Below are 11,469 nucleotides of genomic sequence, written 5' to 3' on the forward strand. Positions count from 1 at the left end.
GGGGGTGGGCGGGGGGGATGGCTTGCAATTTCATGACAGTTATGATTGTTGAGCTGCTTAAAATGTGGTTTTAAATAGGGCTGCTTTTATAAAGAAACATCTTATCTCAGGTTTCCAAGCTTGATTTTCCAGTCCTAAAATGACTATTGTTACACTCAGGAGAGATTTAAATTCACAAAAAGATCCCAAACACAAGTAAAAGAGGATTATTTCTGTGCAAACCAGCCGGTGGCTATGTCCTAAGGGGAGGAAAGACCAACAGTGATGGACACTAGATTTAGGGAGGGAGGCCAGAGCAGGGGGTTGCCTCACCACCAGGCTGAGGAATTCTGTGGGGGTACTGGAGCCATGTGGCCATGGCTTTGCCAGTTCCTAGACTTTATCAATGACAATTCCTGATGCGTTTTAGAAGCCACTTTGCGGTGAGGGTAGAAAGGGACAAAAAGTATCTTCAGAGAACCACGAGCTAACATCAATGCCAGCAAGAGCTCATCTCATATTTGAACCTGCAAAGAATGTCTCCACCACACAGTACATGGCCTTTGCCATCCCCAAAGCTTGGCTGGCTCCTGGTGTGAGATGGCCTTTCTAGAGCCTCTACAGAACCCAGATTCCTCCTAGTCGGCTGGCTTCAGTTCCCTGGCCGGCAGTGCCCAGCCTGAGTCCACAGGCATACCCATGAGTCCCCTAGCCCAGGCCACCAGGGCCTCTCCCATTGTCATGTCCCAAGGGCTGCTAGCTCTAGAAAGAAGCTGTTCCTTGGAAATAGGTGCCTCCTGGCAAGAGTGAGGCTCACCCAGCCAGCCCCCCTTTGTATGGGCTGCAAAGAGCCACAGTGAGTATGACATGGTCGCTTCTGTGAGGAGCTAACCATATGGACACAGCAGGTGGCCAAAGTGGAGAACACATAGTAGTGAGGTGGCGGGCAGTGGCCACGCAGAGGGGCTCCCCTCTTCTGAGGCTCAGAGGACCAAAAGGAGCCCAAGGAAGAGGTGACAGTGGGAGCCAGGGTGGGCAGAGCGAAGGGAAAGTAGCAGGGACCTAGGGGCGTGGACCAAGCTGGAAGAGTGGCAGGATATCTGGTCGGAGTGCCAGGACCTGATGATGGGGAATAAAAAGTCAAGACTGCAGGTGATTGTGAGGGTTCTAAGCACAGAGACAAGGCATAGATTTGGTCAGTGTGGACACTGAGTGCTGAATGTGTGGATACTTGCACATCAGATGCTAGGACAAGATCCAATAGGGAGGAGCGCTGGCTGGAGCTCATGTCTCATACACATAGGCTTAGAGGAGACCAGTGTGGATTGTAGGTGTGATTGTAGCCTAGCAGGGAACTTGGTGACGCAGAAGACTATACAGGCAGCTGATGGCACAGCAAGAATCCTAGTGAAGCCTGGACTCTCCTGGAAAGGGGGTTAATTTGCCATTTTATGACACTTTAAGTAGGAAAAAATATTGAAAATTCAGAGTATGAATTTTGTGTAATATCCACATTAGATATAAGTATAAGACCTTTCGACTGATAGGCAGAATCCACCAAAATGACATGAAATGTGCGTGGTGGGGGGCATAGAACACTTATCAATTATATCACACCCAGCCTGACTAATATAGCCGCTTGAGATCCCTGCAGGTGGCCAGAAAAATGGCCATGTGAGAGGCATAGGGATTTCAGGCTTCACATGGGGGTGGTTGGAGAGGATGTGTTATTAGGGTTTAAGCTGATGCAGTCATGGAAACATCTCCAGGACTCCTGGGTGAACAGGTCAGAAGAAGGAAGAAGTGAGCCAATGAGACAAACTAGTATCATTGGAGTGAGCCAAGCCAGAGACAGTAAGGTCTAAACTGAGCCATGGAGGTGAAAGAACCCAGCAGCAAGAAAGAGCTGATATGAGAAAATGAATGGAAGCAACCCACTGACCATTTGACATGTGGGTAGTGAGGATGTCACAATGACCCCAGGGTCTGGCTTCGCTAGGGTGTGACATGTCTTGCCTTTGTCTAGAGCAAGAAATTCAAGTGAAGCAGACTGTGGACTGGAGCAAATAACTCTTTAAGCCATCAACTTGGAGGAAGCAGGACACCAGTAGGCCATTGTATAGCTGATACTCAGAAATGACACCTGGACTATAAGTCATCAGTTCAGAGCCAGTTAAGACACCTCCTAAGTTAGAATGGTGGTTGATAAGGACCTACAAAGGGGCTTGACTAGAGCAGGAGGACTAGAGAGCACCCCCCCGCCCCGCCTCGAGGGTCAGGTTCAGGGGTATGGGCTGATCCCATCTGGGCAGGAGGAGGGACACTGCAGGGAGGTCAGCCAGGTGAGCTCACAGCAGAAGGCAGGGGAGGCTCCTGATTGCCAATACATTCTTCTAGGAAGTGACATCTCAGCTTTGTATACTGAAAGGAAGAACCCTTTCTTTGCAGGCCTTGGTTATCCATATAGCAGGGCTAACTCCCTTGAGGGAGTGTTGAGTAAGTCATCAGTGGAAGTGCTTGGTCTGTCACTATCCTTTGCAGCCCTATTCTAATTAAGACAGGCTTGCAGACAGTACTCTTGCCAGTGCCTTTGACATCCCCGTGACTTTCACCTTGAAGAGGAATCAGCATGCAGTGGCTTCTCTCCAAGTCTGACAGTCCGTTGTCAAAAGTAGGAGCTTCTGCACCACTCCAGACTGTCCAGAATCATTTGGTACCATGTCTGGGCCTCATAGTTCACTAACCTCCTCCCTTGATCTTGACCTCAAATTCTCTGATATGACACACGTCAGTGCTGTCCTTCAGCCTGAGCTCCTCCACCCCCTCTATAGCATTTGCTCTCCCTCGGGGCATGTGGAAATTTAAATTGCCATAGACCTAATGTTTAAAAACAATAGAAATTTATTCACAGTTCTGGAGGCTAGAAGTCCAAAATTAGTTTTATAAGGCTAAACCAGTCATGGTGTCAGACGGCTGGAACTTGCCAGAGACTCCAGGGGAGATTCCATCCCTCCCTTTATCCAGTTTCTGGAGACTGCCAGCATTTCTTGGCTTGTGGCTACAGCTCTCTAGTCTTTGCTTCATTATCACATCTCCTTCCTCCTTTTCCGTAGTCAATTTGCCTGTATTTCTCCATTCTGAGGATACTTGTAATTGATCCACCTAGATAATCCAGGATAATCGTTAAGATTCTTGGCTCATTCACATCTGTGAAAAGTCCCTTTTGCCCTAGAAGGTCACCTTAATAGGTTCTAAGGACTAGATATCTATGGGATGTGCCTCTTTGCCAACTATACTGTCATTAGGGCAAATTCTTCAAGCACTCCTGAAGCTGGCAGGACAGGTATTAGACTTGCTTTACTGTTGAATGTAGAGGCAACACAGACTTTTGGGGCAGTGTCAGGACCAAGCCAAAGGCCATTGGCTTCAAGTCCAAACACCTCAGATACCTGCTGTTGAGAGCCTTAGACTGTGGGGATTGAGTCTCTTTTGGGTACCCAGACCATCAGAATTGTTAAGCCCTGGCTTTTTGAGCCCATCCATCTAGGCAGGTAATGTGGCCACCACAATGCGGACAGAAGCACCTTGTCTCACATGGCCATTTGTGGAGCTTTGGGGATGGCATGTAAATTACAGTCCTGCCAGGGCCCAGGGAAGAGGCAAAGAAAGATGCTTTTCTGGCACACAAGGGCTCACCTCCATGCTGGGAAATATGGCTTCTCCACTGGCCTTCAGGCCCTGCTTCATGCCAGGGAAAGAGATGTTTTTCCATCAGATTCTGCTGCCAGGCTCAGCAGGAACTGCTGCTTTATTGTCTCACACAGATGAGCTCAGCTGTGGGGGAATGTGGTTCGGGTGGGTAGGCTCTGCTGTTTGACAGAGTGGGGAGAGACTCCACCTCCAGATGACAGGGTAGAACCCAATAAACCTCCGCTGAGCTGTCTAAACCTTGCCAACAGCGCTGAGTTGTGGGGCCTGCCTTGTAAAACCATGTTCATCCTATTTCCACCCCTGGCTACCCCAGAACCAGGGCCAAGAATACAGCTACCCTGCTCCATCTGCCAGCTGAGGGCATGGGGTTCCTTCCACAGACCTCTTCTGAACAGAATGCACAGAAGAAGTTAGAACAATTTGGGAATAGAGGAGCCCTGGAATTGAGAGAGCCCGGAACTCAAACTGTAGATCTTTTACTTTTTTCCCAAATGAGTATCTAGAAGCCACATGAGAATTTATGTGGACTGTCAGTCTTGATGGCAGGTAGGACAGGCACTCTGCTGGTCGTTGAGGTCAGAGAGATTTCAGGAAGTGGAGAGGGTAGGACCCATCCAGTGGTTCTCCTTTGTCACTTCCACAGTGAGACAGGAGGAGCACATGCCTTTAGGGGTCACGCATGACTTCAGCATCATTCTGCCCGGCAGAGTCCTCTCCTCAGCTCGTACTTATTTTCTCGGTCCTCTCCTCAGCTCGTACTTATTTTCTCGTGCTGCTATGACACACCCAAGACCATCTGGGGCCTGAGGCATGCCGGGACCAGGCTGGATACACATGCTAGCGTGTGTGTTCTGAGAGCACAGAGGAAAAGCCACAGCCCTTGGTGCTTATGATCTGGTTGGGGGAGGCATGGAGGAAGAAGATGCACAAGCATTGTGAAAATCAGTAAGACATGTTCTAGTTCTAAGACTAGGTGTGATGGCACATGTCTGGAATTCCCACTATGTTGGAGGCATCAATAGGACGGTAACTGAGGCCTGCCTGCCTGCGCGCCCCACCACAAAAGCAAAAAAAAAAAAACACAAGAGCCTAATCTGAAAATGAGGGGCTGGTGCAGGACTAACGTGGTAGAGCACTTTCTAAGCAAGTGTGAAGTCCCAAGTTCAAACCCCAGTACTGCCAAAAAAAAAAAAATCTTTAGAAGTTGACACGTCCTGTAGAAGAGGTACATTCACACTACTGTGGGCACAGGATGGAAGAGAACAGGAGGATGGAATGGCTTCTGGGTAGAAGGTATGGCTCCAGGAAAGGTCTCTGAGGCTTAGCTCCTAGAGAGAGGAGCGAATAATAGGTGCGAAGCACAGTGACGTAATGGCATCCTACCATGGGGTCAGCTGATGTCTCTGTAGGAGTAGCATGCAGGATATGTAAAGGGATTCACTGCAGATGTCAGAAAACCATCTGGGGTCAGGTTCTGTAGGGTTGTTCAAAGTGACCAGGAGTTCAGATGGAAGAGCCAGAAAGGGCTCGAAGGTTTGGGCATCATCGTTCAATCATCCTAACCTCTGAATATACCCCTTCTCCACCAGGGAGGTGCAAAGACACCCTGTCCACAATCACAGGGCCAACCACCCAAAACACATATGGGCGAAATGAAGGTGCCTGGATGAAGGATCCCTTGGCCAAGGATGAGCGGATTTATGTAACCAACTACTACTATGGCAATACCCTGGTAGAGTTCCGGAACCTGGAGAACTTCAAACAAGGTACATGGTTAGGGGACCCACTCTCAAAGCTTCTTCCCTGCCCTCCAAGGCCCCTGCTTCTTCTGTTTTGATCATAGCCAGGCCTCTGTAGGGTGATGCTAGATGAGAAAGATATCTTTTTGACAGAAGGAACTATATGAGGGACTATGGAAGGGGGTCTTCCCCTTCCAGTATTTTCTTTTGGCTCTCAGCTGTAGCTCTCCTTCCCAGCACTTGATAGTTGATAAATCCAGCTATATGAGCATGTTAGATTCTGGAAACAGGCAGTGAACAAGTGGGGATTGCTGTTTGTGTAACAGATGAAAACACTGAGACACAGAGTGCTTAAGCAACTTATTGTAGAACACTAGAAATAAGAGTCAAGGCACAAAGCCAAGTGTGCAGACCCCTGCTAGATAGCTCACCCCTTCCCAGAGACTGTGGTCCCCTCTACAGCGCTGCCCTGAGCCTCCGCCTTCTTACCCTGCCCCCTACAGGTCGCTGGAGCAATTCCTACAAGCTTCCGTATAGCTGGATCGGCACAGGCCACGTGGTGTACAATGGTGCCTTTTACTACAACCGAGCCTTCACCCGAAACATAATCAAGTATGACCTGAAGCAACGCTATGTGGCTGCCTGGGCTATGCTCCATGACGTGGCCTATGAAGAGGCCACTCCCTGGCGGTGGCAGGGCCACTCCGATGTGGACTTTGCTGTGGATGAGAATGGCTTGTGGCTCATCTACCCAGCCCTGGATGATGAGGGTTTCAGCCAGGAGGTCATCGTCCTTAGCAAGCTCAATGCTGTGGACCTGAGCACACAGAAGGAGACCACGTGGCGCACAGGGCTGCGGCGGAATTTCTACGGCAACTGCTTTGTCATCTGTGGGGTGCTGTATGCTGTGGACAGCTACAACCAGCGCAATGCCAACATCTCCTATGCCTTTGACACCCACACTAACACGCAGATTGTCCCCAGGCTGCTGTTTGAGAATGAATATTCCTACACAACTCAAGTAGACTACAACCCCAAAGACCGCCTCCTGTATGCCTGGGACAATGGCCACCAAGTCACCTACCATGTCATCTTTGCCTACTGACACCTCCTCCTTGCAAAAAAGCCTTCGAGGGGCCACTAGCACCTTGTGTGTGTGTGTGTGTGTGTGTGTGTGAGTGTGCAGGTGGATATGTGTTTAAAAATATATATTTTGTATAATATTACAAATGCAAAATGACAACTTGGGTCTATTTTTTTTAATATGGATTGTAGATCGATCCATACGTGTATGTGCTGGTCTCATCCTCCACAGTTTATATTTTTGTGCAAATGAACTTCTCCTTCTGACCAGCAACCACCTTCCTTCATGCCCTCCTCCCCTCTCGCTCTAGGGAAAGGTTTCTTCCCTTGGGTCTTGCAGGCAGATGGCCTGCCACAGGAGTGAAGGAGCAAGAAAGAGGGATGAGTGGCAGGGAAATTTTTTTTTTTAATGTATTGGAGAAGTTTAAAAAACAGAAAAAAAATGCCTTTTTTTAAAAAATAAAGAATAGACTTAAAAATCATTCCTCGATGTACTTTTGTTTAGCAGGGATGCATTCGAGGCTGGATTCCTGCCCTGGCTCTCAGAAGTGTTCTCTTGCTGAACTGGGCAGGGACCCAAGTTAGTGCAGGTGTGAGAAGCCCCTCCCTTCTCTCTCGCCCCCATAGAAGGGCTTAACCCCAGGGGATTTGCAATGAGCTGACCCCTGTGCTAGTTTGTGACACCATTTCTTTTATTTCTCTTCTACGGTCACACCCAAGTTCTTTGCTTACAGTTTTCTCCCTGATCGTTTTGCCTGAGATGTGGGAATATATGGCTGAGTGGGACCTTGTCTCCACCTTCTTTAAAACAAAAACTTTCCATCAGCTGGGCACCAGTGGCTCCTGCTTATAATCCTAGCTATTCAGGAGGCTGAAATCTGAGGATTGCAGCTCAAAGCCAGACCAGGGCAGAAAAGTCCAAAAGACCCATGTCCAACCAGCAATCAAAAAGCCAAAGTGGAGCTGTGGCTCAAGAGGCCCGAGCCGTGAGTGAAAAGCTAAGTACAAGCGACCCTGAGCTCAAGTCCCAGTACTAGCACACACAAGTTTTATCAGCTCATCTTATCAGTTCATCTTCTGTTCCCATGGTATCCATTGCTTCTTCCCAAACATCCCATTCAGCCAAGTCTTCCTGAAAGGACCTTGGCTCTGAAGCAAGGTTTCTGAGGGGAAAAGGGAGACGGCTGGGAAAAACTGTAGCCCCTCCTGGTGCCTTGTATGGTACCTGCTGTCTACAGTGACCTTTTTCCTCCCTGCTACACAGAAGCTGGAGCACTCAAGCCTTGGCTCCTGTGTGGTTTGGGAAGAAGACGAGCACACATGTGTGTGCCACGTTTAGGGAGCAGCTGCTTCTCGTCCTCTGAAGACCCCAGACTCACATCCCATGCACATCCTAGTGCTGCTTCCCTCTCCCTGAAGGACTGGTGACCCCTCCACTCCCCACCATCAGCTTCCTGTACTTACATTTTCAAATAAATACTCATTTCCCTGAGTAAATGCAAACAGCAGTTTGGCTTAGTGGTTACAGAAGTGATAGAGGAAGGGAAGTCCTTTCTGTTCATGCTAAGAATCCCTATCCTGAATCTTGGCAGTTATTGATGGTAGTGGAGAAGCCTATGGTACTGGTCTTCCTGGCTAAAGGAGCAAGCATCCCCTCTTTAGCTCATGCTTTTCTATTGGAATCTGGGTTGGAAATTTAAAGCAGAGACCCAAGCTCCAGCCCCTGGATTGAGGAGGCTACCTGGGGAAAGGAAATCATATCTGGGACAGGGGATGTAAAGTACTTACAAATATAAGACCCCAAACATAACCCTCAATATCAGCAAAATAAATTATACCTTATGAAGTTAAAATATACACCTACCTGTTTTAGCTTTTTTGTTTTTTATATCAAACTGAATTACAGAGAGGTTACAGTTTCATACATTAGGCATTGGATACATTTCATGTATTGTTTGCTACCTCGTCCCTCATTCCCCCCCTCCCCCTCCCCCCTTCCATTTCTCCCCCCCATGAGTTGTTCAGTTGTTCAGTTCATTTGCACCAAACAGTTTTGCAAGTATCGCTTTTTTAGTTGTTTGTCTTTTTTTTTACCCTGTCTCTCGATTTTGGTATTCCCTTCCAATTTCCTAGTTCTAATACCAGTATACACGGTTTCCAATGTACTCAGATAAGATACAGAGATAGTGTAGGTACAACCACAGGAAGGTGATACAGGAAGATCATCAATAATAGAGGCTACAGTTACATATGGCACATTGAAAGTAGTTACAACTGTGATATAACAATCGTTTCCATAACGAGTTCATTTCACTTAGCATCATCTTACGTGTTCATAAGAGTATAGCTATTGGGCTCCTGTGATCCTCTGCTGTGACTTGCCTAAACCTGTGCTAATTATTTTAAACTTTAGTTTGCAAAGACATTTCAGTTTAACATCCATTTAGGTGTACAATGCATTGTTGTCATCCTCCCATCATTCTCCCCCACTCATGTCCACCCTTCTCATCAAGTTTCCTTATGTATGTGCATTAAGTATTAGAACCACTTGTCTACCCTTCCATCTACATATCCCAAGATGACATATTTACAATTTCCAGACTCCCCAAACAGGACTTTTCCTACCACCATCCTCTCTCCTGGGACCTCACTGCCGGATAGCATGTCAGTTCCTTCACCACTTGTCCCTCGGGAAACCAGCTGAAGATCTTTACAGTTCACATGATGCCACAGCCTCCCAAGCACCCACTCTTGAGGCCTCTACATCAACTCTCAGAGTAGGGCTGGCAGGTACTGTGTAGGAAGGCCTCAGACCTCAGGGTCCCAGGGCAGGCAGCCTTCAAGATGGGCCTCTGGGACAAGCAGTCAGGTCAGAGGGAAGGAGTCAAGGGCCAGCTCAGGCCCCAGCTACTACACAAAAGAGTTGGGAGACCTAACCAAGCAACCTGTGGGTGGAGAGTCCCAGGACTGAGCAGCCTCAAGGAGAGTGAGGAACAGCAAAGACAAGGCACCCTTATTGCCTAAGTACCAAAGAGCTGCTCTGCTCCCTCGGATCTGGAGGCCCAAGCCAGAGGCCTTCAATAGGTAAGGAAAGCCTCCCAAGTTGATGCGGCTCCTCAAGTCTTCTTTGCTGGGGTTCCTATTCCTGACTTTCAGGGAGTCATGTCAAGGAGCTCCCACTGTTTAGACCAAGGGAGGCCCAGAAACAGCCCTCTGGGGAAGCCAGTTCAGTGTGTGGGTGAATGAATTGCCTTAGGATCCAGTGACCCAAGCAGACTAGTGAGGAAGGTGCTTCTCACCCCCTCCCCAGTGCTGGGAGGAGGAAGCAGAGGGCAGGAGGCCGGCCTATGGAGGCAGCCTGTTAGCTGGGTCATCAGACATGCTTTACCTGAGCTCAGCCAGGACCTCTCCAAGCAGCTTTCTCATCTGTGGCTAAACTTGGAAACATGAAGACTTAAGAGAATGAGTTCCTGAGCTGCTGTCTGCCGCTAACCCAAGATCTGTAGCTCCGTCCTCACCTCTAAGAGGGGCATTTTCCAGCTTTCTGACTTGCTGACTGAGTCTTCAACGTTATAATCCTCAATGTAATCTAGGGTATTTTAACTGATACGAAAGGGAGAGATTTACTCCCCTCCCCGCCCCAAGTACTTCCCAACAATATCATTTCAAAACCAGAGGAAGGGTTAACAATTCATCTTCCCATTGTCATGATCACTCAAGTATTTCCAGAGCCTCTTCTGAGGGTGCTGAGTGAACCAGACAAAACCCTATCCCAAAGTTTCTATTCCAGAGAAAGAGACAATTGCTTACGATGTGACAGTTGGCAGTGAAGTAAAGCAGGGAACATGAGGGACAGCTGTTGTATGTCAGAGAAAGCCAGCCTGATGAAAGACATGTGGGCAGAAACAGCCACAAGCTGAGGCTGCACTCAGAGCAGATGCAATGGACCACCTGTGAGAGCATCACTGAGCTGCCACAAGCCCTGGGATAGCTAGTGGCAGTGACAGCTGCCAAGCAAGGGGCAGTAAGAAGGTGCATTCTGCTGCCCCTTGGGCCAGCACAACTGGACACCACCACGTGACTGCATGTGCCATCTTGTTACCACTTTTCACCCAGTAAAGATGCTTGAAGAAAACTGTCCCCCAAGACTTCGGATAAGTCCTTAATTTCCTTCAGCCTGATTGTCAAGGAGCCACATTGCGTGTCAGGAGAGTAGACTCAATGATTTCAGGCAAAGGAAATGTTATCAACAAAATGGTCTGTCAACATCAGACCTGAATACTTGAAACTACTGAAGGACAGAGTAGGAAAGACCCTAGAACTTATAGGCACAGGAAGGAACTTCCTGAATAGAGTCCCAGGGGCACAACAGATAGGGGAGAGTCTCGACAAATGGGACTACTACAAAATAAAAAGTTTCTGCACAGCTAAGGACATAGCCACCAAACTAGAAAGGATCTTTACCAGCACAGCAACAGACAAAGGCCTAATATCCGACAGCTACAGAGAACTCAAAAAACTAAGCCCCTCCAAGCCCAGTAAACCAATTAGGAAATGGGCAAAGGAGCTAAAGAGAGACTTCACAAGAGAAGAGATAAAAATGGCAAAGAAACATATGAGGAAATGTTCAACATCCCTGGCAGTAAAGGAAATGCAAATAAAAACAACTCTGAGATACCACCTCACTCCAGTTAGAATGGCCTATACTCTGAACTCAGGCAACAACAAATGCTGGAGGGGGTGCGGGGAAAGAGGAACCCTTCTCCACTATTGGTGGGAGTGCAAATTAGTACAACCACTTTGGAGAACAGTATGGAGGTTCCTCAAAAAGCTCAACATAGACCTACCCTATGACCCAGCCATACCACTCCTAGGCATCTATCCTGAACAACAGGTCCCAAGATATCAAAAAGACATCTGCACTTCCATGTTTATCGCTGAACAATTCACAATAGCC

At 48.1% G+C, this 11,469-nt stretch overlaps 1 protein-coding gene across 1 annotated transcript in view; it reads left to right on the top strand.

Annotated features, from left to right (window-relative positions):
• Olfml2b (olfactomedin like 2B) overlaps positions 1 to 6,989 on the top strand; it is a 32,087-nt gene extending 25,098 nt beyond the window's left edge. The window contains exons 7-8 of the mRNA XM_048357356.1: positions 5,280 to 5,456; positions 5,933 to 6,989. Of these exons, the coding sequence (XP_048213313.1) occupies positions 5,280 to 5,456; positions 5,933 to 6,534 (779 nt within the window). The 3' untranslated portion in view covers positions 6,535 to 6,989. The remainder of the gene's footprint in view (positions 1 to 5,279; positions 5,457 to 5,932) is intronic.
• Positions 6,990 to 11,469: the final 4,480 nt, after the last annotated feature.

Source organism: Perognathus longimembris, chromosome 11 (assembly GCF_023159225.1).
Source record: "Perognathus longimembris pacificus isolate PPM17 chromosome 11, ASM2315922v1, whole genome shotgun sequence".
NCBI lineage: Eukaryota > Metazoa > Chordata > Mammalia > Rodentia > Heteromyidae > Perognathus > Perognathus longimembris.